Genomic DNA, 26744 nt, shown 5'->3' on the forward strand with positions numbered 1-26744 from the left:
CGGTCTCCTGCTCCCCCGGGGCCGCGGCTCCGCGGAGCGCAGCGGGGGCCGGGATGCCGAGCCGACCCCCCGCCGGTCCTTACGGGGGGACACCCGAGGACGGTCCGGCGGGGTGTGCGGATCCTCCCCTTCCCCCGGCGGGTGCGGGTCCGGTGCGGGTCCTGCCAGCGCTGCGGGTGCTCCGCAGCCCGGCGAGAGTTAACGGCGGAGCCGCCTCTCCATTGGCGGCCGGCGGAGCGGCTGCGGAACCCGCGTTTATAACCGCCGCCGCCCTCCGCCGGCACCGCGGCCGGGCTCCATGCCGCGCCGGCCGGCATGCCCAGCCCGCTGCCGCCCTTCCTCGCCCTCCTCTGCTTCGGGGCGACGACCCTCACGGTTCCGCTCGCCCACGCCGGGCCGGGGGCGGAGGAGCCGCCGTGGTGCCCCTACAAGGTGTTGGGGGGCGAGGGGGCGGCGGGGGGGCGGCTCTGCTTCCGTCCGCCGGCCCGCGGCTTCCAGTGCGCGGCTCGGGCTTGCCGCGCCCACCGCTCGCCCGGCGGCGCTTTGGTGGCCAACGTGCTGGCCAACGGCAGCGTGCTGCTGCAGTGGGGGCCGCCGCGCCCCGCCGCCGGCCTCCGCGGCTTCGCCCTCAACTGCTCCTGGGACGGCACCTACACCCGCTTCCCCTGCGACAGCGTGGAGCTGGGGGCCGCCTGTCGCGACTACCTGCTGCCCGAGGCGCACGGCAGCGTGCGGTACCGCCTCTGCCTGCAGCCCCGCTACGCCCCGCCGCGCCCCGCACCGCCCGCCCAGTGCGTGGAGTTCCGCCTGGAGCCGGCCGCCATGCGGGACATCGTCGTCGCCATGACGGCCGTGGGGGGCTCCATCTGCGTCATGCTGGTCTTCATCTGCCTGCTGGTGGCCTACATCACCGAGAACCTCATGAGCCCGGCCCTCGGCGGGGCCGCCGCCGCCGCCGCCGCCCCGCATCGCGCCTAAGCCCGGCGGCGGCTCCCACCGCACCGCCCGCCGCGCAGCCGCTTCCGCGCCCCGGCTCCTCCCGGCGAGGGGGGCGAGGTGCCGCCAACCCCCTTCTCGCCAGCCGTTGTCGCCCAGGAAGCGTTGGGTGGCTCGCGTTTGCTTTTCCCAAACTTGCAGGATTTGGGGGTTTGGGGTTTTGGGGGGGTTTTTTGGAGATCTGCGTCCTCCGAGGGCGGCTTTTCAGTGGTTACGCGTGGGATCTCGGTGGATTAAAAGTAAATAATGGCAAGGGTCCACAAGTGCCAGAAAAATGCCTGTTTTGTAAAGCAAGTGACAGATCTGACGGAGGGCCTGTTTGAGAAGACTCTCCGGAACACCCTTATTTTAAGCCTAAATCCCCCGGCTCGTAGGCGCGTGCTGGAGTTCTCAGGATCCTGAGGGGGAATGTTGTTTAAAGTCTGTGGGAGAACAGACCGGTGGAACCACGAACCCCATAGCTAAGTGCACGCGGGATTCAAAGCCCACCTAAATCTCCTGACTTAAGTGGGTTTTGTATCGTGCCTTACGCTGCTCACGAATTCTGGGACCCGGGCTGGCCACTGTCCGACGCAGCTGGGGTTTGCTGGGCAGCTGGAGCGGCCACCAGCAGCCAACGCCGACTAAACCTGCCGTTCTCCCTTTAGAGCTGTCCTGTCGGTAGTTTCCGCAAAGAGCAATGCTAAAGGGACAAATTTAGTACGAAAATGGCATTTTGTTGTGCAAGTATGAACCGATCCTTAGTTATAAAACCAGTACAGTGTAAATGAGCACCGTCACTGCCCCCTGAAATCCCATTTTTTAGGAACGCCGTGCGCAGCTGCACTAAGGCAAAAGCGTCTTCAACACAGAACTCACTAATGTTGTAGCCGAGTGTTTTGAGCGTAGGAACACTCCTTGTTAACTGCTCACTCAGTGCTGTAGTCAGTAAGGTTTTAGCCATATTCTAGTATTAATTCTATTGTGCCTTAGTGCTGAGAATTCGTCCCATTTATATCGGTGTATCTCTTCCTGTAGTCTTCGTGGACAACTGTATCTCCCCGAGTGTTTCTGTCTCTGGAACTAGTGGTTGTTGGTTTGTTTGTTCGGTTGTTTGTTTTTTTTTTAAAAAAAACAAACTTAGGCCGTTCATTACTTGAACTTTAATAGATACACAAAATAGTGTCAGTTACCATCTGAGACGTATTTATTTAGTGAGCTAGTTTTTATTTAGTGTTGTTTGTGTGTAGTTGACTGCTGTCATAGAAAATGACTTTATATCACTTAAACTGAGCACCTAAAGCAAAAGTAGGGGAGCAGCTCTTCTGTAAAGGGGTATTGCTATTAACATACATCAGTTTCGTAGGTAATCTGTTTGTGTAAATGTTTATCGCTGTATGCTTCTCTTTGTGGAAGTAGTTTGTGAAGTATAAACTTGCTGGTAGAGGGTAAATATAGAACGTATATGGAATCCCTAATAAAATGCAGTCTTTGTACTAACCATAATCCCTTCAATAATTTGAGAGTGGCTGAGAAACTGAAGGTCTACATTTCATCAGGCAGAAATACCTTTTATTTGTTTGTTATTCTTGCTTTGTTTTCTTTCTCACGTGCAGCGGAATAATTATCAGTGGTTTCTTTTTATTAACTTGCCTGTGTACTTGATTTAAGCAGCCTGACGGTATCTAGCATCGCCGTAACAGAAGGACGGTCTCATTCTTCGATGCTGAAGGACGATGGCAGAATTTTTCTTTTTTTATCCCTAAGGAGATTGACTGCTGGAAGAAAAGGCAATCGGTTTTTAAGAACATTAAGACAAATTGTATCTAGCGGTTTAGTTCAGTGAATTTAAACACAGAGTGAATTTGGGCCAAAGGTCTTTTAAAGGTTTCGAGTCAGTCTTTCCCGTAGCCGGTTCTGCGCAGGACTATTAGCGTGGCACTGATTTTGTATATCTCTGTCAGCTTCTGTCAACCAGTGTTACTCTTCTGTTCCTCATCTTGTCGTGAATTGCCAGATGTGAAAATTAAATGTATAAATAATGAACCTTGTACCACCTTGGCGCTGACCTTAATAAATTAAGAGAATAACGAAAAGAAATGAAAACATCACAAATATTTAATGGCTCAAGACCTTGTTTGACTCAAAGTGAGCAAATCCGCCCAAAGACTGGTCGTAGTGATGTTCCATTGCCTACTGTAAAATTGTGACAACATTAATGGGAAAATGAGAAGAGATTTGTTCTCTGAATACTTGATTTTTGTTTGCTGGAGGTTTTGACTGTAGGATCACGGGGTAATTCAGGTTGGAAGGTCATCTAGTTCAGCCTCGGTTCAAAGCAGGCTCAGCTGGGAGATCACACAGGGTTGCTCAGGGCCGTATCCAGCGTTGCCTTGAAAAACTCTGAGGACGGAGACTGCACAACTCTCCGGGCAAGCCGTTCTGCTGCCTGAGCTCCATCACGGTACCGTCTGTAATTCAAAAAAAAAAAAAAAAGACTGGGGCCATAGAGATGATCTGGTCCAGCCTAAAACGTTCATCCCGAGCAGGAGGACACAGCTCCTGGTAGAAGGAGCTCATGATCTACAGGTCCCAAGAGCAGGGGGAAAAGAGGCGCAGTACTCAAGATGATGACCAGGTCTTTCTGATCTGGGAAGCCAGATGTGAAATTTTGTATGAAAACTCACTGAGCCAAGCCCATTAATTACGGTAGCCAGGGGTCTTTGGGTTTGAATTTAAATGATGCCTATTTGACCTTTGAATGAGCTGCCCTTCGCTCCGAAATCCGCCTTTGTGTACCAATTCACTCTTCATCGCGGTAACACTCATGTCAGCCTGAGGAAACTGAGCACCAGGTTTAATTCACAGTTTTGTGTGTGACTGTCTTCAGTGAGACACCTCTGCTGGTATTGATAGGACGCAGTTACCTGCTGAAACAGCACCGAGTAGATCCTACAGAGACGTTATTTGTAGTCATCTCACATCTTCATGCATCTGTCTCAGGGGATTGCATTGCAACAGCACGCTGGGCAGAGGACAGACAAGAGCAAAATATGTAGAACAAGAATGTAAATCCTGACAGAGGAAATTCTGTAAATCTCTGAAGGATTGTTTTTATCAGTTTTTTCCTTTCCATGCATTGTAAATGGGATGTGGGAAACAATATCTCATAGTTTCTCGTTCATTTTCAGTGGATTAACTGGATGCATCCTGGTGTCTGGAAAAGAAAATCAGAGTATTCCTTGTTTCATTTCATGTAACATTAAGCAAAATATCTGCCGACCCATTGGTAACTGGGTTTTTTCCTCCATCGTGAATATAGACGTTTCTTTTTGGCAATACTGGAGAAAATTACAAGTACGTAGCCTTGATATTAATTTGACTCCCACAAGCCTTTGTGAGACCGCACCGTTAAAGAAAGCTTTATCCAGTACTTGCAGCAATTCCCAGAACGTGCGGAGTACCTCGCAGAGGTACCATCCAGCCTGGCCTGTCCAGGCAGCAATGAAGAAGTGGCAGTATGCTGATTTATAACTGCCAAGAAGCCGCTGTTATGCACCTAATGCTTTGGGAAAAAGTGGAAATAGCTTCTAAGGCAACTACAGATTCTCCGTATTACTGGACAAGTACCTGGGTATTAAAAATCCATATGGTACACTCGTAGGTGGTATATGGTCCTGTGTTTATCCGGCAATTTCCCGTACAAATATCAAGCCGTATCCATTTCTGCAGGAGTTAAAATGGAAAGTGATGTGCTCGTTAACAACCTTTTTTTGTTTGTTTGTTTGTTTTCCTTGCCCTGTGCTAAATGTGAGAAAAACAACTGCTTAAACGTACGCAGCTCAAGCTCCACCTGACCCCAACTTGGAATCTTCTGGAGGAAACAGTCTGTGCCTCAGGCAAAGAATCTTCCTTAATTCCATTATGATATTTTTTTGTGGTACATAAAAGGAAAGGCTGCTTGGCTTTATTTGGAGGTGCAAGTGAAAGCTGGTATTTTGCTTCCATGGAGACCTGGAGTTGTAGTCTCGCAAGACTGCAAACTGCTGCCCTATTTCGCCAGTGTGGTCCAAAAGAAAGGCCAGGAAGAGCGGGCTGAAAGCAGAAAAAGTGGCAGATAACAGTTAACTGTGCCACATTTCTGAGACCAGATAAACAGAGCTGGAGGGCTATGAGAAGAAGTCATTTCCAAGCATTTATCCTGGCTGCGATGCAGCCTATGCAGGCAAATCCGGCACAAAATAGCATCAATAGGAGATTCTAGGTAATGAGCATTCTTTTACTTTCAACATTTTAGAACTGTCAGGAGCTGGGGAGCAGGCGTCTGCTTGACGCAGTCTCTCTTGTCACCACTTCCCTGCAATTATGTTGATCATAGTGGCACCAAACAGCTTCTCAGCTCCGCCGTCAGCCCTGGAACAGCGAGGGTAGGATCTGTGATGGGTCGGACCAGAACCAGACTTGTGCTTAGAGCACGCGGCCATTGCCGCGGTGTCAAATTTTAACACAGACAACTTTTGTACTTGGAGTCTCTGCACACTCCAGTTGGAGTTGGTTTCCTTTGCGTTCTGCACTGACCGCAAAAATGTTCTTGTACACTCCGAGAGATAAGCTTCCACCTCACCAATCTGCTGATGTCCTCTCACTGCCCTCAGAGGACCTTTTCTGGAATGAAGGAGGAGACCTCGATGTCCTGCTGAAGCCTCGGTTTCTCATCTCTCCTAGCTGTCCCATTTCTCAAGCACTGAAGAGTACCGGAGCCAGCTGAAATAGTGCAAGTGAACCAAGGTGGGAAAGCACAGTGGTATGGAAAGGGGGATAGATGACAAAATCCTCAGGCAAAAATGGAATTGGTCTGGCCTGAGCAAGGAGCGCCAGGATCGGTTTGACCTGTATGCGAGCAAAACAGTTCTGAGATCAGTGCATTTTACCAGTCAGGCAGTACATAAATAACTCCTAGTTTTGGCCATTCTTATTTGAACAGTTTTGAGTAAAAGCATGAGTGTTTACTCCTAAAATGCAGAATTCCGTGATCAAGCATAACAGAAAGCACATGTCTGCGTCATCTTCACCACAGAGCCCCCAGCACAGAGTATTCTGGGCACAGACGTGGAGATGGGGTTGGTCCAGGGTGTCAGACCCCATTTGCTTTTCCTTAGGGATGATTCAGCTCTCCATCCAAATGCTTCTCCATCCAAACGCTGCTCCTCCGCCTCTTTGGTCCGTGGCCCAGCTCAGTGGGTCACTGCAACATTTGGCTGCCACCTAGTGCTGAGAAGGAAAACCAGCCAGAAGACCCTGCTTTTCAGGAAAAAAAAGCCATTGCTTGAATCACATTCTTCTGAAAACAAACGCTGTGGCTTACATTGCCAGGCAAATGGGAATTACATGTGAGGGAGGTATGGAAATAGGGCCTGTTTGGGAAGAAGATGGGAACACCCAATCTTCATGTAAATTTGGAGTAATTTCTTTCTGGATGTTGGAAAATTGCTGGTATATTAAATGAGACAGGGTTGTCCAGCAGCTAAGTTAGGGGGCTTGGAGCTGGGGGTGATCAGAATGTATCAGCTGTTGTGGCCACAGGAAATTATTACATTTCCATCTCTTTTTGGCATGCGTAGATGAAGCCTAATAGCACACGCATACGTGTACGTGTGCCCGAGACTCCTCAGAACTACAGAAGGACTAAATAGAGACACTGCCGTTGGCTCTGTTGGAATCTTTTAGCTGGGAATCTTTCTCTGCCTCACACTTGTCCCTAACGTTGGAACGCCTGGTAGCTGAATCGCCTGTCAGGACAAAGTGTTATCACTCAGGAGTACGAGGCTGTGCGCTAATAGCGGGCCGTCCTGTGGGAGATGAAAAGTCGGGTCAGGACAAAGGGTTTGTGCAGTGTGTTTCCAAAAACTTGCTCCGCTTGGAAAACTGGGAAGCGCGGTTGGATGGGAGGAAATAAATGGTGCCTGTCTCCGAGTCGCTGGGAGACACTGGAAACGCTTCTGGGGGCTTTTCTCTCTCAGTAAGCGGCTGATAAGTTAGGCGGTATTTTTAGTTTAGCAGTTTAATCAGCAAGATTCACGAATTCTTGCTAAATTCTTGCTTTTGTAAACACTTGAGTCCTTGTGGGTTCAGTTCACCGGTGCTGCCCAGGAGGCCCCGGAGGAAGCGGTGTTTATTGAGAAACCCGGCGCATGTCGGATCTCTGATGAGGAAAGGCTGAGCGCCCTGGGGCTGCCCAGCCTGGAGAGGAGAAGACGGAGAGGGGACCTCATCAATGCCCATCAGTATGGCGCCCCTGCCCAGGGCAGAGGGTTGGAACTAGATGACCTTTAAGGTCCCTTCCAACCTAAACCATTGTACGATTCTAGTATCTACAGGGCAGGTGTCAAGAGGAGGGCACCAGACTCTTCAATGGCGCCCAGCGACAGGACAAGGGGCAACGGGCACAAACTGGAACACGGGAAATTCCGTCTGAACATAAGGAAAAACTCCTTTATTTTGAGGGTGACTCAGAGCCCTGGCACAGGCTGCCCAGAGCGGCTGTAGAGTCTCCTTCTCTGGAGACACCCAAACCCCGCCCGGGCGCGTTCCTGTGCAACCTGCTCTGGGCGACCCTGCTCTGGCAGGGGGTTGGACGGGATGGTCTCCGGAGTTCCCTTCCAACCCCTCATTCCGTGATGGCTGCTGGGCTGCCTGTCAGAGGCCCGACACAGCGAGGGAGGCCGCCCGGGAGCCCCGCCGAGCCGGTTCCGAGGGGCCCAGGGCCGCCGCGCTCCGGGGACCGGCCTCTCCTCAGGCGAGAGCCGCCCGGGGCGGCCGCGGGGCCGGGCCCTGGGCGCAGGGCGCTCCTATCCCTCTCCCTCTCCTGCTCCCTCTCCCCGGCAGCAGCGGCCTCCGCCCCCTGACGCCCGCTCCGCGGTTGGCCGCCGCGGGGCGGCGCGGCCCTGGCGACACGTCCCGGCACCGCCCGCCGCCGAGCCGCCGCCGCCATTTTGTGCGAGCCGCGGCCGGGGCCGAGAGGGGTTTGGGAGCCGCGGGGACGGAGCCGGGCTCTTCCCTGCGCCGCCATGCCTTCCTCGCCGCTCCGCGTGGCCGTGGTGTGCTCCAGCAACCAGAACCGCAGCATGGAGGCGCACAACATCCTCAGGTAAACAGGGCCTGCCCGAACCCCTGCCTTCCTCCCAGCGCGGCCTGGCCCGCCGGTGTGTCCTAGGCCCCGGCGGCCGCCTCCCGTCGCGGGCCGCCCCGCAGGGCTCCTTCCGTGGCCGCTGGCCGCCTTGCCAGCCCTGGGGCTGGGCTCGAGTGGGCTGACAGGGCAGGGGGGGTCCTCGCCGGCCCAAGCCGCGCTCGGGGCCCGCGGAGGAGCCTGCGAGGCCCACGGGCCTGGGGACTTGGCCCTGTTCGCACCCCGCCTCCTGCGGAGCCCGCTCCGGGCTGGGCTCGCCGGAGAGGCCGGTGCGGTGGGGCCTGCTCCGCGGTGGATGGCGGACCCCCGGATCCAGCGCTGCAAAACAGGAGCCGGCGGATTCGACGGGTGCGGAACAGCCCCTGTGTCTCGGCGTCCGAAAACCTAAACCCTCCTTTTCTCTTCCCCCCCCCCCTTCTTTTTTTTCTGTAACACATCTGAAGACGAACTGCTCCATGCACTGAAAGGGAGCGCTTCCCTGTTGCAGGAAAACTGGACGAAGTGTTTGGTTCAGAATATTAAATGTCTGTTTAGCACTACAAGTATTTTCAGCTTGGCTGGATTCAAAAGGGGAGATGGGAGGCTGGGGATGGACTGACGGACAGGAGAGACCTGATCTGCCTGAAATCATGCTCCTAAATATTTCCTGAGCACTGCAGGAACATGATAAAGGTGGCTTTTCTTTTTTTTTTTTTGTTAGGCAAAGTAACATTCACATTAAAAGATACATATTGCTAGCAGAGTACGCCAAAGAAGTGTGTGTAAGTTATGTGCTCCATTTAAATAAAAACAAGAGCCTTGAAAGGAGTAAATAGTAGAAGCATCTGCTCTGGCAGCCATCTTACTGCATAGGATGCTGTTAATGCTTAAACTTGGCATCAGATGTTACCTGTGGCAGTTCTACAAAAACGTGATGTTACCAATAGCTGCTGGGGGGGGGAAGGATGCTATTCTTCTGTTAATAATGCTGGAACTGAGTTTTAATTTAAATCTGAGTACTAAGGACAAATTAAATTCATTTCTAATGCCCAGCCTTTTTCTTCCTCTCTGTTTTTGCAGAAGAAATAAATCACTTCCGGTGTGACTGACGTTCTGGCAAATATGGCAGGGAAATGTTTTTTTGAAAGTCTCTTCGTGCTTAAGATAGGCTTTTTTTTTTTTGAAAATACTTATGTTAGGAAATTTATTAAAATTTTGCAGTGTTTGTCCTATATTTCATGAGTCTTTTAGGTTTTTGTAATCCTGTAAGTCAGGCTACAGAATTAACTTCTCTAGTCTATTCAGTGTTTTAATACATTACAGGTTTTTAGTTAAGGCAAATTTTTCACGTAGAATTTCTATTGGTAACTTTTCTTACTTCATTCTTCGACTTATAGAGAAAAATATCAGTAAGGCAAGCCTATTTTACTTTGAAAATGTTAGGCCTGCCTAGTGCCTACTAAAACTTGAACTTAATTGTGTTCTACTTCCTTTTGAAGCAAAACCGAAATGTCTGAATTTTAACCTCTGATGCATTTGTAAAACATAAAATTTAGCCTTTCATGTATAACGTCTCGGTGAAATGTTCCATTTACCTGGTAGGCTTTTGTTGGCAGTACCTGCACTCCATCACTCCTTGCTATAATGTTTCTTCTTAGTAGTTTATCCTTTTTAATGCGTGAAATTATGGAGTGGTTTTTAGCAGGCTTGATTCAACATCTTAATGTGCTCACATTTTATAACATCCTGGTCTTTTAAACTCAGAAAAGCAGAATTGTAGCACATACTTTGTTTGCACACTTCAGCAGTTTGGGTGGTGTCGGTGTTTGTTTGGTTTTGTTTTTCTTTCTTTAAACTTAACGTACCAGATAATAAGAGTTAACTTTTTTTGGACACTTAAAAACTTTCTGTCCTCTTAAATTGCAGTGGTCTGTTTCCAAAGGATTTGCAGTGAGTCTCACTTGCCAACCTGAATTCCTCATTCGTCCTTACTGCACTTGATATCTCTGTGCTGCCACTTGTGCCTCTGGAAAACAAACACATTAGATCTCTTTCATATTTGAATAATCAGTCTACCAGTTTCTGGTGTTATCTTGCTTCAGTACAGTTTCCATTTGCTCTGTAGTGTGCTTGCCTATTTTCTAACTAACCAGGTTTTAAACACTTTGTTCTAATCTTCCAGCAGAAGTCGGGCAGAAGGTCTTTTGAAGTTTGTTAATAGAATAGCTACCATCACCGTAGGGGCATGTTGAGATGTTAAAGCAAAGGGAAGAGAGGAAAAGCAGTAAGACTATGTGGAAAGACGCAATCCTTCCTTAAAACCTGTCAAACTGGATGTCTGTCTGTAACCAGTCCCTAGGCCAAATGTTACTCATCCTACATTTCCTGCTTTTACAAATACAATCTGTGTATAGGTCTCTTTTTTCTTTTTTTTTTTCTTTTTTTTCTGGAACATGCAGACTTAGGCCATGGTTCTCCTTCAAGCATAGAAGAGGAAGGTGGAAGGGTAACACTTCTCTTATTATCAAACTTCATCATACAGCAACTTCAGCGTTTCCATTTGTGAATGTTTATTTAGTAGTACGCTCATGGTCTTTAAGAAGAAGTTACCATTTCAAACTCTCCCACTCTATAGGAGCTTCTCTGGTAACTTTGTGTTGTCAGGCTCTTAAGGTGTGGATACCTTATCTCAATCTCCCGAGTTCAGGGTCTGTGCATTACTGCTGATAATGAAAACTTGTAGGATACTGATATGTGCTTAAGCTACATGTATCTTCCTTTGGTTTAGGAAACTTAAGTGTGTTAAGAAATTAGGAGTGTGAATATGAGATATCTTAGTGACAGTAAACAGACTGAGATACTGAAAACCTAGTAGCTGAAACTTAAATTTCATATTTATGTTATGATTTATAGTTCAACATTGACCATGTATGAGAACTTACATAAACTGCAGGGGTGCAAGTTAAGTCGCTACTCACAGCTTCTCTACTGCCATTATCTGTCAGCAGCTCAATGCAGTGAGGTATTGAAATCTGTATTGCTTAATTTAAGAAATCTTAAATTGTATTAATAATCCCTCAAAAAGAAGGAAACGCTTTAACGTTTTTGTACTACAGCACTTTCATGTGACAGTTTATCACTGATAATGCAAATAACAACAAGTTTGTTAATGTTTTGAAGATTTCATAATCAAAACTAGTTAACAATACTTGTGTTCTTGCTGTTTAACAGTGTGGGGATTTGGGGGAATGTTTGGTTTTGTTTTTTTTTAATATCAATTAATATATTAATATTGATTTTATATTGTTATTTTTGAAGTGGTCTACAAGGAGGGCACTTACTAGTTGTTTTCCTGCTACATGTTATGGAAAGGGGTGTATTAAAATGAGTGATTTGTCCCCAGAAAGTCTTTACCAGCTGCAGTGGTACTGCAGGATTTATTGCATTTGCTTTAGTGTTTAGTAATACATATTTCTGGCCATGGTAAGGAGAGAAACTGTACTGTTGTGACCTTACAGTAAGCTGAAAATACTTTACTGTAATAAGCATGTGTGAGACCCCAAAATAATAGTGAAATAGAAGAAAGGTGTGGCTAAAACTTCGTGTCTCAGTCCACATGGATTAATATTATTTCTCCTCTCAGTGCCTGAAACTGAGGGGTAACAACTCTCACGTGTTAGTGCTTTGTTAGTGTAGTCCCATGTTGATCTCTGCTTTTTGTGTCCCAGAGGGTTGCAAGGAGCTCTGAGATTCTGTGGAGGGAAATGCAATGACTGTTTTTAGTTTCTGCAGTTAGAAGTCTATAAATTCACGGGCACGTGACTGGTCCATGTGATCTCATTGTAATGAGCTTTGGACTTAAACTGAGGTGAGCTTCCTCGCTGAAATCAAGATGTGTGTGCAGGTACTTAGTATATTTGATAGTTTACGTACCTTAGTCTTAATACTATTAATAGAAACAGCTTCCTGAAATTTCACAATATTTACAAGTTTGTCAATGTTTAAGCTTCCTGTTTTCAGAAGTCAGTGCTAGGATAGTGTATTAGTGTATCTCACCCTTTAATGTTTGTGGTAAATTTGAAGCTCACTATTTTCCATCATCTGGCTAATTTTACGAGGCCAAGAACAAATACTAGATATACATTGTCTTGTAGAAAATGTTCATTGTTAAAAGGTTGTGCCTTATTACAAGAGATACTTGATGACTCACTAAACTAGATCTGTCCTGCTGCTTAATAAAAGCAGGCTCTGTTGAATAATGGTTCTGTGCAGACATTCTTCCCTCACGCCTGCCCCCCAGTCGTTGCAAGAAATGTGTTGAAACATTTTCAGAATATTTCATAATAGTACACCTGGTGCATAAATAGTGTAAAAGCTGTACCTTGGCAACTGCTAGTGTCAAAGCATGAAATTCCATGTGAGAAATGCGTATTCTGGCCATTCAAGGAAATAATTTCCAGTGGGTCATGTGCATTAGAGGCACAAATTTTTGATATGTAGAACCTTAAACAAAGATTCCGCTTTTTCTTTATATGAGATCACGCAAACTTCAAAGACATTTCCAACAGTTGGAGGTGGGCTTCTTAATGTGTGTGACCCAAGCAGACCTATTTCAAAGAATAATATTAAGAAGTAAAAGTTAGGAGGAAAGCATAGAAGAATATACTTTTCCATTGTAACGTCACTGCTTTGCAGTAATGTGGGAGAGAAGGAAAGGAGGGCAGAAAGTGCCAAGGTGCCAAAGTCCACAGTTTTTCAGTTAGTTGGTATTAAAATATAGATATAGATAGGAAAGATACAGAAAGGAAAGAAGGATGAAACATGTGGAAAAAGGATCAATTCGAAACCTTACTATTTTAGCACTGGAATTTCTTTTATATGTGTTATGGCTCTTGTCACGTCCAGTAGAAGCAGTAAAAGAAAAACTCGGGTCTGGAAGTATTGCAGGGAAAAGAAACTAAATGTAACTGGTGCAGTTATGAGTCACTGTTAATGTGACGGAGGGCTGGGAGGGGCAAAGAATTGCACTTTTTTCCACTTGTATCCGTTTTCAGTCATTCGTCCTGCAGAAAGAAGCAAAAAATCATCATGTATCCTGTCGGTTTACAGAAATAGGAACCTATAAATAGTTGCTGGAAGAAAAAGTGTTGTGAAGCAAGAAAAGAGAAAGGAGGGGCCGTATTCCAATAGGACAAATTAAAGGAGATAACACTACTGATAGTTGCGTAGCAGTGTTTGAGCTTAGGGCAGAACTTGGTCACAGTTAGTCTCTGCCTAGAAGCTTTTTGGATCACTTCGAAGACACTGTTTGAAGGCAAACATCTGATTTGAATTGGTGTGTCTTCTACTGAATTTCCTTGCTATCTTGTATGTGAAGAGCAGCAAGGAGTCAAGATGTGACTTGTCTGTTGCTCAGAATGCGTACTTGGGGCTCTTGCACTGGTTCCCAGTCTCCTGTTTGCTCTGCTGAGAAGACAACTACAATTATTTTTTATTTTTTTGGGGGGGGGGGGGGGGGGCATTGGGTTGTTAGCTGGCTTTTTGCTTTAACACTGTTCTCTCATCAGTCTCTGATAAATCATTGAAGCTGAAAGTGTGGGTCCTTAAAAAAAAAAAATGAGATTAAGCCATGGTCTTGACCTGTTTCAGAAGTTAGATTGTCATTATAAAGCCAAATGTTTCAGCATTCTGGGCAATAGTGACAGTATTTTACCATGTAACTTTGTCCATTAGACTGCCAGAAAACAATCTCTTTTCAGTCCTATTATTCAACAAATATATTGTAATGTTTCTTAATATTACTGAAAGATTTGCTGAGGTGCAAGTAGGTGTATTTAGGTTAATCAGAAAGAACATTTTGGCATTACCCCTAAAGAGAAGCAGGTTCCTGCCTTTTTTTTTTAAATTATTAAACAAGTAGTTGTTCATGAGAATGGAGTGAAGCTATCCCTGGCTTACCCAAGAGTTTTAGGTGCCAGCCAGTAGATTATGTGCCCCACTTCTGTAAAGGTAATGACACAGTATGTTGTTCAGTCCACTTGAGAAAAGCGCCAGGCACACAAATGTGTGTACTAGGCTAATTAAATTACACTAGAGGTAGTTTTGGCAACACAGTGAGGGCAATAATGTAGTTAGCCTAACAACTTTAGTGGAATACGTAAGTATTGATCAGTTGGTATTGTTACTTACTTTCTCATATCAAAACAAAAAGATTTCTGCCTATATTGTGTCGTCCAAGAATGAATATGAATGTATGCTTTTTGCAAATCCAGGATGCCTGAAAGCACAAAAGAAATATCTGAAACACTACGTACCATAATTCTAAGAACACTTCATATAAAAATACAGGTGCTCCTTTAGAAATGTTGTGTGAGTTTCAGTTGTAACTGTGAGGAAATAAGCACGTTGGATATGCTTGGCATTTTAGTTGATAAGCGTTGCCCAACTGTTCGGTTGTGATTTGTCTGATTGCTAAGAGGTGTTAAAAATTCAGTATGTATTTTTCGGCACTTTAGTGTTTAAAGTCCATCCAATCTAATTGCCCTTTTTCCCCCCTTTTCCCCTCTTGTTTTCCAGCAAACGAGGATTCAGTGTCCGATCCTTTGGAACAGGGACTCATGTGAAACTGCCAGGACCAGCACCGGACAAGCCGAATGTTTATGATTTCAAAACAACATATGATCAGATGTACAATGATCTACTTAGGAAAGACAAAGAACTGTATCCCTGTGGCATGGCCTTTTTAAAAAATCCAATATGGTTCATCCTTGAAAGGTGTAATTCATTATTTGGCATTATGCATTAGGAATATATAGTTGCTTGGTAGGTGATCTTAAAATGTTTTAGGTTTACAGGAGGTATTTTTACAATGGGCCTCTAATGCTCCCTTGTAAATTGCTATCGAGTTACAATGCATGCATTCAAAATGCTCTTCTGTAGTATGTAACATGTTTAGCTCTTGAATGAAAGCACATTCATACTATCACAGATTGTCCGTTACCTCCACTGCACTGTGGATCATATTTTCTGGGTGCAAAGACTGTCCTGATAACGGATATGCGAAGAGCGACCACCTCGACATTAATGTTGTATTTAGCTCAGACAAACCGACAGGTAAGGTTTACAGTATACTTACTCTGGGAGAGAGGATACCTTTCATTAAAGAGCTCACCCTTCTCACTTAGAATTTCTTGATACATGATTTGATCTATGCACCAAGGAAAAAAAAATGGTCCTATAGCATATTATAAATCATAGAATTTTAGAAGCATTTAGGTTGGAAAAGACCTTTGAGATCATCGAGTCCAACTGTAAGAGAATGGACATAGGAGAGCCCAATAACTTATTTAATCGTGGAGAGCAGAGGCGATCAAGGTTATGCACACTATTTAAAACCATGAGTAATGTCAAAACTGCATGATTTTCGAACATCTGTATTTAAAGTTGACTTTTCATTTGTTTTTAAGAAAACCCACAAACCTGCAACACTGGGGCACTCATTCTAGATATTCTTTTCTCAACGAGGGATCTGATTTTATATTTTTTTTAAATGTTAAATATGAAAGAGAAAGCTTACCCTAAATAAGGGATTCAGTATATGCTGAATTTCTACTTAGAAGATAGAGGACCCTTTAGAGTGAAGTATGCCTGAAATGAGTCTTGGTAATTCAGTAGAGCAGTCTTCATGCTTTTAGTGGTATAAGGCTTTTTCCTAAAATCTTGGGTCTGGCCATCTGAAGATCCAACAGGAACATTAACATGGTTTAAATGTCTTAATTGTACTCAAACAGCCCAGTTTTCTTGTATCTTTTTGAAAAAATTGGACTAAGGCTAAACAGGTTATCGCGGACTAGAAAACTTGGAACATGGTAGAAACTGGTTCAAGCTGTTACCCAAGGACTCAGCAGATTCAATAACTTTTTGAAAGATAGCTCTATAGTTGTTTGGTAGCACAGGTTATACTATGACTTATTAACACTCAGCAAATTCTTTATTGTATTTGCTGCTGAGTAGTAAATTTGAGCTCCCTGAGACCCCAAAAGTGTCAGCTTCTTTTGCATTGGGCATTGAAAGGCTCCTGTTAAGAAGGGCTGGGCTGTTCGATTAAACCTATACAGCACAGTGAGAACTGATTGAATATTGGAATACCTTTCTGCATGGTGTTGCACACAAAGGGGTATTGGTTTCCTAATACCTAGTTAGAGGTCCTTTTTTGAAAAAAAAAAAATTCAAAATGTAGGGTATAGTCTTAATGAATCACACATGTGATGTGCTGGGGTTCATTTTTTGTATCCCTCTGCTTGTAGAGAAAAGAAAGATTTTGCGAACCCATCTTAACGAGGTATGCCATATCTTGATTAAAAAGGATTGCTTCAAAAGAAAATTACTTGAATTGAGAAATAATTTTAACAACCACTAGCGACTTCTGATTTCCGTGTTGCATTCTTCATTGCTGCTGTACTGAGTATGGCACTGCTGTAAGATAAAACCAACAGAAAGCCCTCCTAGTCCCCCCCCATTCAGCATACTTCAGAGTTCCCATTTTGGCTCTGCTCCCTGCTGGAGGTGGTTGCTGTGTTCCCCGAATGTATTTGCAGTGTTACAGTTAAACCTTTTCTCAAGGTAAAGCAAGTTTAAACATTAGCCATGACAAGGGTAATAGGGCAGGAACAGCTGCCTCTACGTCTTTGCATTTTTGATTCTCAATTAATGTAAGTTAAGGTTTTCAGAGTGAAGACTGTCAGTGCAGAAAGCGACTCCATTTCCAGAAATGGCTTTTGAGGGTGAAGACTTTTGCAGTAACCAAAACCAAACGTACTCTTGTCAGAGAGTTGTGGAGTAGTTTTTTGTCAGCCAGGGTCATCTGGGCTCTCAGGATTTTTGGGTGAGCCTTTCTTCATAGAGGTGATGGGCATGCAGACGTTACTGACTGAAGGGCGGGAGGGCCTGCTCTCCTGATGGGCCTTGAGTGTAATTGGTATGGGAAAACAAAAGAACATGCGGTTCTTCATACAATTCAGCTGCTCGTTCTGTTCCCTGGCCTTGCTTTCATCGGCTAAGCGGATACGCCTGCCACCTGTAGCCTTTCGATGTGGTTTGAAATAATCTGTGCTTGTCCCATCACTGGAATACAGGAACACGTGAAGTTTGAGTGCTTAGCATTCAGCACTGCCTCAGTTAGGGGTGATGTCCCTCCTCCAGTTCTGTATGCCAACAAGGGTCCAAAGCATCATGGACGCTAGATACTCACTGAAATTGTGGCTGTAAGGGACTTGGAATGTTCTCTGTTGGCCAGCCAAGTAGATGACCCCTGTTTCAGAAGGCAGTAATCTCGAACTCATGCTCCGTTGGACATCAGTCAGAGCAAGGTTAAAAAAGTGTTAGGGTGAAAAGGTCCATTGAAGCTCTCTTAGTCACTTGTGGAAAGCATCTTCGTTGTGGTTAATTAGTGAAATACAGAGCACAGGCTCACACATACCTTGAAGGCATATGTTGAATTTCAGACACACAGGAATAAGGGATTACTGGAGCCAGGCACACAGATTCAGTTGAGTAGGTGGTTACAGTATATCTAAAATGGAAGTACTTCAAAGAGTTTTAAGATGTGGTACTTAAACCTTTTTTTTATATATATATATATATAGTTAAGGTTTAAGTATCCGCATCTACCATTGCATTAGAATGCTGCATTTAAATTCCCCGAGTCCTAATAGAGGGCTGTGACAAAACTATTTAAGCCTGTTCTGAATGTGGCTTTTGGATGCTCTTTAAAATATTACTCTTATTATTTCTAGAACAGTAGAGGGTTATACTACTAATCTATCTGTAGGAGACGTGACCACTGTCTCACTGTCTGTGAGGCTACGTGTGTATAGATACACTACCTTGCTGTATTTGTGTGTGTAACCGGACCTCTCAAAGACAGGCCACGATGATTACTTGCCCTTTATAGCTGTGTGAAGGGGTTTAAGGACTTAGTTCTAATTGTATGATGGTGACTTTAAAGATGAAACAAAAATAGAGGTATAGAGGAAAACTGGTAAGCCTTACCTCCAAGTGAATGCAAAAACTAGTCAAAGATGAAACTTTCTAAGCACCAGTTTAAATCTGCAACAGCGGTTCCTTTTATGCCCAGGGATAGGAACTGTTCAAGTGGAAATTTGACCCGAATTCTGCAGTAGTAGCTCCTAGATTCTTTATCAGTATTAACGAACTCCATGATTGATTGTTTCTTTCCCTTTCTCAACACTGGATGTATCTGTGACCCTCGGACAGAAATACCTAATGATTTCCATAGATAGGTTTTCTTACTAGGATTTCTAGGCAGCTTACCTCTACTCCGCAAGCCTGGCCTGCTGCTCCGTTTCCTGCTGTTCTTACCTCTTTTAATTTGACCTGCTCTCTAGCTGTAGATAGGATTCCAGTTTCAGCTGCATAGTTACATGATGATATAAGGGGAAATAGAAAGGTGAAGCGGGTTCCATCATGTGTAAAATCTTCACAGGGTCTAGATGAACAGAACTGAAATCTTTATTTCCCTGCAGAAGATGAGGAAGGCCAACAGAAGTATATTGTTGAATTAAATGGGATTCACTGTAGAACTGCCTAGGGGAGATATGCTGTGCTTTTCCCAAAACTTTTCAGTCCCACTTGAGACACCATCTCCTGTGCCCATGAAGAGGAATTAACACAGAGAGGATCGGGACTAGCTGAGAAGAGGGGGCTTCCAGAAGCACTGAGGCTATACTGAGGAATAATGTTCCTGTCTTTGTTGGGTGGTGATGAATAAGGAGGATCCTTTAGTGCTGAAGTCTTAGTCAGACATCACTGCAGTTAGGCTGTTCTTACAGGAAAACTGCATTTCCTGTCTCGGAGTCAAGCTTAGCTTCATGGGAGAGTACGATTTGAGTGTTAATAGTCGTCTCTTCCAGGAGGTTCCCTCTGCTCTCCCTTAACACTAGTACTGGAAGAAAGGAATCAGTTTCTTGTGCAGTGTCTCTCAACTGTACTAGAAAGTTACGAGGCATCAGCCACAGAATTGATAAGCAAAGTGCTGAAATACTGCATATCCCTTGTAGTGAGAGCGTGTTGCTGGGTTCTGCTCGAGGCAAGAAATAGAACTGCTCGTTGGACCAAGGTCAGACTGTCCTGCAGGTCAATAGGAGGTCCTTCTCCCTTTTCTGAAGGGTGGAGTCAATAAGAGATTTGTGTGTTTAAATCGGAGACTAAAACTGAAAAGGAATTGTCATAACACACAACCTAATGAACTAAATTTCTGTAAGTCTGCAGCTAGTCCAGGATTACATCTATCACCTTTTCCCAGTGAGGTGTAGCATATATTATGAGGACAGTAGCATCTGTTTGTTACAGGCTTGGTCCTAGTCGTTTAGAATTCCTTGGTTCGTGTAGTCAAGTTCTTGAGAATTCTTGCTCTTGAGCTCATCAGTTTGCTCTATCTTCTTAACATTGGAGTAAACTGTTGTGGAGAAGTCGGTTAATAAGTAGTGGCTTTACTTGCCAGGCCAAGAAAATGGAATAAAGGAAGAGATACAAGGATTTCGATTTCAGATATAGTTCATCTAGAGCAGAAACCGGGTATTTTTTTTTTCTGCACTTCAGCGCTCTTAAATTCTTTGGTTATGTAAGACCGACCTTCCATCGGGTTTAGTCTTTCATTTTCCTGGGAGGGGTTTAGTATCAAATAATATATTGGATCCTGCTGCTTAGTCGTGTTTTCCCACTTCAGGAAGTGACACGTGATACTGATATCCAGATGATTCATGGCCTGAGCAGGTGATGGTGCAGGCATTGATGGGGAAAAGCTGTTGGAAGGAGAGTTGGCAGTGACAGGAATATCTTGCTCTAAACCGCTTGCCCAGTCTCTTTTGAATGGGATTTGTTCATTGCAGAAACTTCTGCCACCTGTAACAAAGCTAGGATCCATAGGAATTGTAGTAAGTCCTGACACGTCTGGATCAATGAACTGCCCTGATACGTGGAGCGTTTATACCGGACCACTTTAGTTTTGCTGTACAAAGCAACCTTGAGCTGCTTAATGGGGAAAGTTATCGCTGCAGGCGTGTGGAGGAGGACTAGTGAGATCTGCAGAGCATCCGCACCCTGCTTGGTGGGGCCATATAGTGCAGTCTTGAGGATTCCTTTTTTCAGGAGTAACTTACTTAAATTCCACTTCAGGTAAGCTCTTCACGCCTGTATTTACCTTACATTTTCACTTGATTTTCTTCATGGATTTTGAACCGATAAACAGTTGTCATTCCAGTGGTCAGTGGGATAGTTTCTGTATCTCTGTAAACCACTTCGGAATGTTTTATTTTAGGTGTGTTTGGAGTTTGGGGGTTTTTGTTTTTTGTTTTTTTTTGAAGCCTGACTTTGCACAAGCTAAAAATGGTTGAAATCACGGCCTGCTGCATGTCAGTGGCAAAACTTCTTTTGAACGCAATGCACCATAAGTCTCATTTTCTTTCTTAACATGTCTTTCAAAGTACTTTAATGCTCTTAGAAGTAGAGGGAAGGGATGAGGATGGAAAGCAGTGTTTAAACTGGATTCGAACAATCTTCTAAGAGGCACACTGCTGCAAATCTGTATACTTCCAGCCAAAAGCTGATTCCCAATCCCTTTTTCTTCATGAAGGATCATAGGACCAGAACACTTCACAATCTCAGCCCTTTCAAAGGCAGCAGTTTTTAGTGCTTCTTACTTTGTCTTTATGTGCTTTAGGCAGTCCTGCTCTAGCAGGGGAGTTGGACCAGATGATCCCTAGAGGTCCCTTCCAACTCTGAAGATTCCGTGATTCCGTGATTCTGAACAAACTGCCATTAAACTTCATTTCATTCACGTTAAAAAGGAAGTATTTAAAATGATTTAAAAAATATAAAACATATAAATGTATTTGATCTTCTGGAACATGATAGAAACTACAGACTCCAGTCTAGTATTAAGTATTTTTCAGCATATAAAACATCCTCTGCCATCCTGTCTGTCTTCTAGGTAGTCTTTGGAAGGTTTATTTCCTTAACCAAGGTGAGTCCCGAACAGATGCTCTAAAGAATTCTGACTAAGGGATCCCGTCAGATCAGCCTGTCCCGAGGCTGATAACTATTGTAAAATCCATTTAGAGTGATTTCATTGACTGTGTTTCAGTCATAGCGTATGAACTCTGTGAACAAACATGTACATTTGAATTTTTAAGTGTCTTCAAAAGGGCATTCTTGGAAGTAAAGGTGACATTTGGATCTGAGGCTTGACATAGTTGAATGGATGTTAAAAATACGGCTACTTGAATGTCTAGCCAAAATACATCCCTGCCATCTGCTGGCCTCCTGAATGCACCATGCAAAATTAGCATTGCTTAAATATGTTTTGCTGCATAAGCAGATCATAATCCATTGGCTCTCTTGCTTGGGATACAACAGAGGAAGCTTTCATAAGTAGCCCGAGCAGTAAATGCAGCAAGACGTTCCTATTGTTTGCTCTTTGCATAGCTGACTTCTTAGCTTGGGTTGTTTATAGACCCTCATCATTGTGAGGGACTTCATATCAGGGTAAGTAAAAAATTTTCCTGCTTCTGCTCTTGGGCATTGGCTTAAATCCCACTCAGTCCTGTTCTGATCTGTAGTTGATAAAACTTAAAAGCAGTTTGCGGCATAAAAATGAGCATAGCTATGTTTGGGCCTAGTTTGGCAATTTCATCCTGGACTTCAGTGAGGGGAGAGAAGTGCCAGTGCTACTGTTTCTTGCCTTGAAGAGGTTACCTCGGATTAACACAAAACTTCTGTGCCAGTGTAAGGGATGCTTATACGTATTTTCTTTTCTTATATTGCTTCCAAAAGAATTTCCATCTTCAGGGTAATGACTGTAATTTCTGCAACTAGCTTTAGTTGCAAGACAGTAAAACCTCTGTGCCTGACTTCTGGGATCGTAGCATGGTTTGGGTTGAAGGGACCTTGAAGACCATCTAGTTCCACCCCCCTGCCCTGGGCAGGGACACCTCCCACCAGCCCAGGTTGCTCCAAGCCCCGTCCAACCTGGCCTTGAACCCCTCCAGGCACGGAAGGGATGTTTGTGCCAGTTTTCTTGGATATGCAGAAAGATAATGAAAATATTTAACAGACTGAAGGCATATTTCCACACAAACTTTGCAAATATATGTTACCCCTTCTTGTTCTTCGCTCTTGGATTTGTAACTAAAGATACGGATTTTTTTTGTCAGAGCATTTTATCTTGCAGCATTTTCTACTTAAACTTTGTGTATGAAGTATTAGTGTGATGTCTGCCACCTTTTAAAATGGTAGAGCTTTTGGGTATAAATCACATCTATTTCCATTTAAGCAAAGTTAGTATTTTGCTACCAGCATTGCGTCTTACTAAAGCTCCAAGTTAAGCAGCTCTGTCTAATTGATTCTTGTGGAATCGTACCTTCTACCTTTACTAAAGCATCTAGAAACTTACAGCAAAACCAACAGCTTAAGTAATAGAAGATAGTTTTGAAAAATACTATTGTGAAGAAAGAAATGTGATTTTAATTTACTGGGAAAAAATAAATCTTTGTAGTTTTAGCAATTAATTTTGATGCTTTTGTCTCTAGAATGATCAAGTTATGTTCATGTAAGACAAATCTTTTAACCCTTTTGGGTATGGAAGAGCAAGTGGGATTTTGATGTTTCATCATTTTTTGTTTAATGACTCTGATTTTAAAAAAATTCTCAGTACTGCCAAAGGTACAAATTGTAGAAATTGAGTGAACTGTGCCAAATTTTCCTGATAATCTACATCTGAGGTACCTTATATGTCACCTGCTTCCACTGAGTGTTTTGAAAACTCACTTCTGCGTAGCTCCCCCCATGTCCAGATAGTACGGCGTAAAGCCTCTTTCAGCTACTTACAGAGGAGCGTTTTGAAAACTTCTAACGGAGAGCAATGAAAGACCGTTTGGAAACTTTGGATGCATTGGGAAACATGATCAGTAACCCACATCTTGATAGAGGGAAGATCAGAAAAATGTGGAAGGTAAGAGAAATCCAAACAAGATGGCCATTGTTACCATTTTACGCTGGTCATCCTCCTTGTACTCCTAGAGTACACAAGAGTGCAGGCGCGTGCTTCAGGCACTGGCACAATTAGTTGGATCTCAGTGTTTTGTGAAGGATAGCATATATCCTTCTATGTATTTAAAATAGAATTTTTCTGGCACTTGGGGATCCTCTTTCAACTAGAGTAAATACAGCAAGGTTTCAGGAATGGACCAACATATAAAGAAGTATTTAGCAGCGCAAATCAGCAGTCTAGCATAGGAGCAGCAGGAGAGGTGTGTGCCAGGTTCTTACTTTCCAACTTGGTAGAAACAAGTTGGCTGACACAACTGTATTTATAAAAATCCCACTCAGTATAGAGAATAGTTGCTGGCATGGAATTCTTATTGGAAGATCTTGTTCATGTATGCTGCTAGTGTACGTGCAAGAAGTGTCTGAAGGGCTTCAAATCCCAGATAGGGCTCAATCAGCCCTGAGAAATTCATATACAGGAGAGTTCTTTTCAAGAAAAATTTCTGCAATACGCTTCTGAGAGAAAGCAAAAGAGGGAATGTAATATAAATAGAAATACGCATTTAAATGCTAACCTTTCCCAAATGTGATGCTGCTACTTTATGGGGTACTTATTTTTCACTGATTTGATACAAGGTAGCCAAAGTAGTGTTAAAATCTGATGTAGTATTAATTACTGAAATCTCTGTTTTCAGGATGCGTGAAAGAAGTTCAGATAGTCTGGCTGCCATGGCCAGACTCATTGGCATAGCATTGATACCATGTCAGGGAGAAACCCAAAGCGATGAAAGTACTGTATTTTCAGAAGATAGTAAGTTGGGGTGGGGAGGGGGAGAAGGTGTTCTGGCTTCGTTCCTGCCCGGTGTCAGAATTGGCATCTTTAGAATTTAATGCAAGAATAGAGACACGCTAACGACGAGTGTGAGAAGGGCTTGTTGTGAGAAGCGTTTACCCAAGGCGCACAGGTTGTGCGTATGTGAGCTTTGCAAAATTAGTTGTTAATCAGACCGTGGATTAAGCACATCCTCCTCCTTCGGTATCCCGTTTGTAGGGTTGGGCTAAGGAGTGTTTGCTGCAGACCTCCCCCAGCGTGTTTCTTGCTCTGCATGCTGCTGTTTAAAAGTGGTCCTGCTGTCTTTATGAATGTGTTCTCAGGTTTCCCAAGTGTGTTAAATGAAATGGCTTAATTGATTTAAGTTTTGTAATGCTGGTGTTTTGCTTTATCTCAGTTACCCTATCCAGCTATAGCTATTTAGTTGAAAATTTCCTTGGAGTGCTACCATACAAAGCAATGACATCAATGGAAACCAATTTGTAAATAGTTGTTGCAGACCCTGTTTCTCTGAGACATCGAATGGAATGACTAATGTTTTTCTCACACACCTCTCTCCTCACAGCTACCTCAGAGTACTTCCCCCCGCCCCATCCTATGGCGCTTGCTGCTCAGCTTCTGCAATCCAGCACTTGTTTCTAAACCTGAGAAGAGCATCCAAAAGTAATGTGTGATACTTGTGAACCCTCTCACGATTCGCTCTTGCTTGCCTACTGCTCCTGACAGTGGTTTCTCTATTCCTTTGTTACATGTCCGTGTCACGTACTGGACTTTCCCGTAGTTTGAGCTCTCTTGCCGAGTGACCAAGACACTGTAGATCCTGGCAATCAAAACTGAACTCCTCTTGAAGTACACACTCGGATGAAGTGCATAGTCAGCTCTTTGATGGCATAGTCAAACATGCCACATCTTTGAAGTCGTCTTGTTGTGTTCTGTCTTTGGTATCCTTGTCTTTCCGGTATGTTTGTGAGATCCCTTCTCCAGCTCTTTGGCGGTGGACTTTGCCACTGCTCCCTGTCCTTTCCCCTTCGACAGCTTCTGTCTGTCCAGTCTCATCAAATAGAGTTTCAGCTGTTCGGCTCCAACAGGACACTGTCTGGCATGTGAGCTCCAGGCTCAACTAAAGACCTTTCCTCCTTTCAGTGACGTGTGGGTATGTGGCCCTCAGCTTTCGGGCTCAGCCAGCCTCGAGGAACAAGCACGGCTAGCGTGTTCTTAGGTTTGGGCCAACTGCTGTGAGTGTGCCTAGTTGGATTTTTATCAGCTTGTAGCTTAGAAATGCTACATGGTTGTCCTTAGCAATGAAAAAAACAGTGACACTTCAATTCTTTGCAAGTCACTTGGGCAGGCACAAACGTTATCAGAAACGTTATTTAACCCAAATTAGGATTTTTGTGATATTTTGGTGTGTCGTATTCTCAGTGTTAAGACTGTAAGTGACATAGAGCCACAAAAGACTTGCGAACAAACTCTGATTTGTACTAAAACCACACAATTTCAAGCCCATACGAAAGGGAATTTGCGCTCTGGACGTGGAATATAGGCAGGTCTTGCAGTTGGTTGGAAAGTAGAGCTGGAGGTGCCCATTTTCAGTCTTTTATTCCCTGTAAAAGGAAGTGATTCTGAAGGTGGAAGAAGGTCAGGCAGTCTCACCCCCTCCCACGCTTCCTTTAGGGAGATGTCTAGTCCCTAGGCATTTTGCCCAGCAAGGTTTAACACAACGTATCTTCTGTTTGTAATACAGATACTAATAAATAAATAAATTAAGATGATACGTAAGAGAGACCTGCAGTTGCCATTCGTACTAGTGGGAGAAGTATCCTGCTCTGCTGCTGCTTATTTGCCAAGAAGAATTGCAGTGTTTGAGTATGATGACAGCTGCCCCAGAATGAATAATCGGCACGTCAGATTTGTTTGAAGATGTAAGAGCTTTGGGGGCCAGCCATTACTTTAAAGACCGTTTTGTTTTTTTTTTTCCTAAAAAGTGTGTATACATTTTAGCAAATGTAGTTTGCCCAATTACGATTAATAAATTGGTCTCTACTATATTTTAGATGACAATGTAACTAATTATTCGTATGCCCCAAAACTTTCAGCACAAATCGCTTGTGAATTTAATTTTCAGTTTCACCTGGGAGTTAAAATGAAACTTACAGAATACTTTGATCAGTAAGAGATCTCTTTTTTTTTTTTTTTTTTTTATCGTACAGGATTTTAATTTTAGTAGGTCAATATATTGATATTTAAATTGTGTAAGGCAACAGTTACCTCATCTAAGTTTAGTCATCTGCAGACTAGTCATCTTGGTGGCACCTGGTTGGGTGCCCTTATGCCAAGACGAGAGAAAGGGATAATTTAGATACTGTTTTTTGGTTTTGTTTTGTTTTTTTTTTTTTTTTTTTTCCCTGGAGGGTGGAAGAATTAAAACAGATCAGCTAGGCCACAGGTATGCCAGATTCTTTTTCACCAACTATCAAGGAAGACTTTCTGCCTTGGTGACCTTAGATGTAGATATTTACATACAGCCTTCTAAACCTGCACGGTTGAATTCTAAACTTCTTAAAGTAGGAAAAATACTTCTGAAAGTCACTTGTCTAGGTGCAATAATTGCCACCACTAAAATGCAGCTCTGTAAGCAATAGTGGTAAGAAATGAAAACAAGGAAGCCTTTGTTTTAAAACGCAGCACCATATGCTGAGAGATGTTAGT

The 26744-nt window shown here is 44.0% G+C and overlaps 2 protein-coding genes across 3 annotated transcripts in view; both read left to right on the forward strand.

The window, feature by feature from the left end:
- On the forward strand, nucleotides 1-3076 carry FNDC10 (fibronectin type III domain containing 10). The gene has a single exon (XM_063354104.1). It carries the CDS (start codon nucleotides 316-318, stop codon nucleotides 976-978), a length of 663 nt encoding a protein of 220 aa, XP_063210174.1. The 5' UTR covers nucleotides 1-315; the 3' UTR covers nucleotides 979-3076.
- A 4834-nt stretch (nucleotides 3077-7910) lies between these two features.
- Nucleotides 7911-26744, forward strand: part of SSU72 (SSU72 homolog, RNA polymerase II CTD phosphatase) — a 28340-nt gene continuing 9506 nt past the window's right edge. The window contains exons 1-2 of one of the 2 annotated variants that reach the window (XM_063353593.1): nucleotides 7911-8122; nucleotides 14717-14860. In XM_063353593.1, the coding sequence (XP_063209663.1) occupies nucleotides 8043-8122; nucleotides 14717-14860 (224 nt within the window). In that variant the 5' untranslated portion in view covers nucleotides 7911-8042. The other variant, XM_063353594.1, reaches the window with a different exon arrangement.

The sequence above is a fragment of the Chroicocephalus ridibundus genome, chromosome 16, assembly GCF_963924245.1.
Source record: "Chroicocephalus ridibundus chromosome 16, bChrRid1.1, whole genome shotgun sequence".
Lineage (NCBI taxonomy): Eukaryota > Metazoa > Chordata > Aves > Charadriiformes > Laridae > Chroicocephalus > Chroicocephalus ridibundus.

Bases quoted from the DNA above. Each gene is read 5' to 3' on its own strand.
- FNDC10 (XM_063354104.1), top strand. From the start codon at position 316: ATGCCCAGCCCGCTGCCGCCCTTCCTCGCCCTCCTCTGCTTCGGGGCG.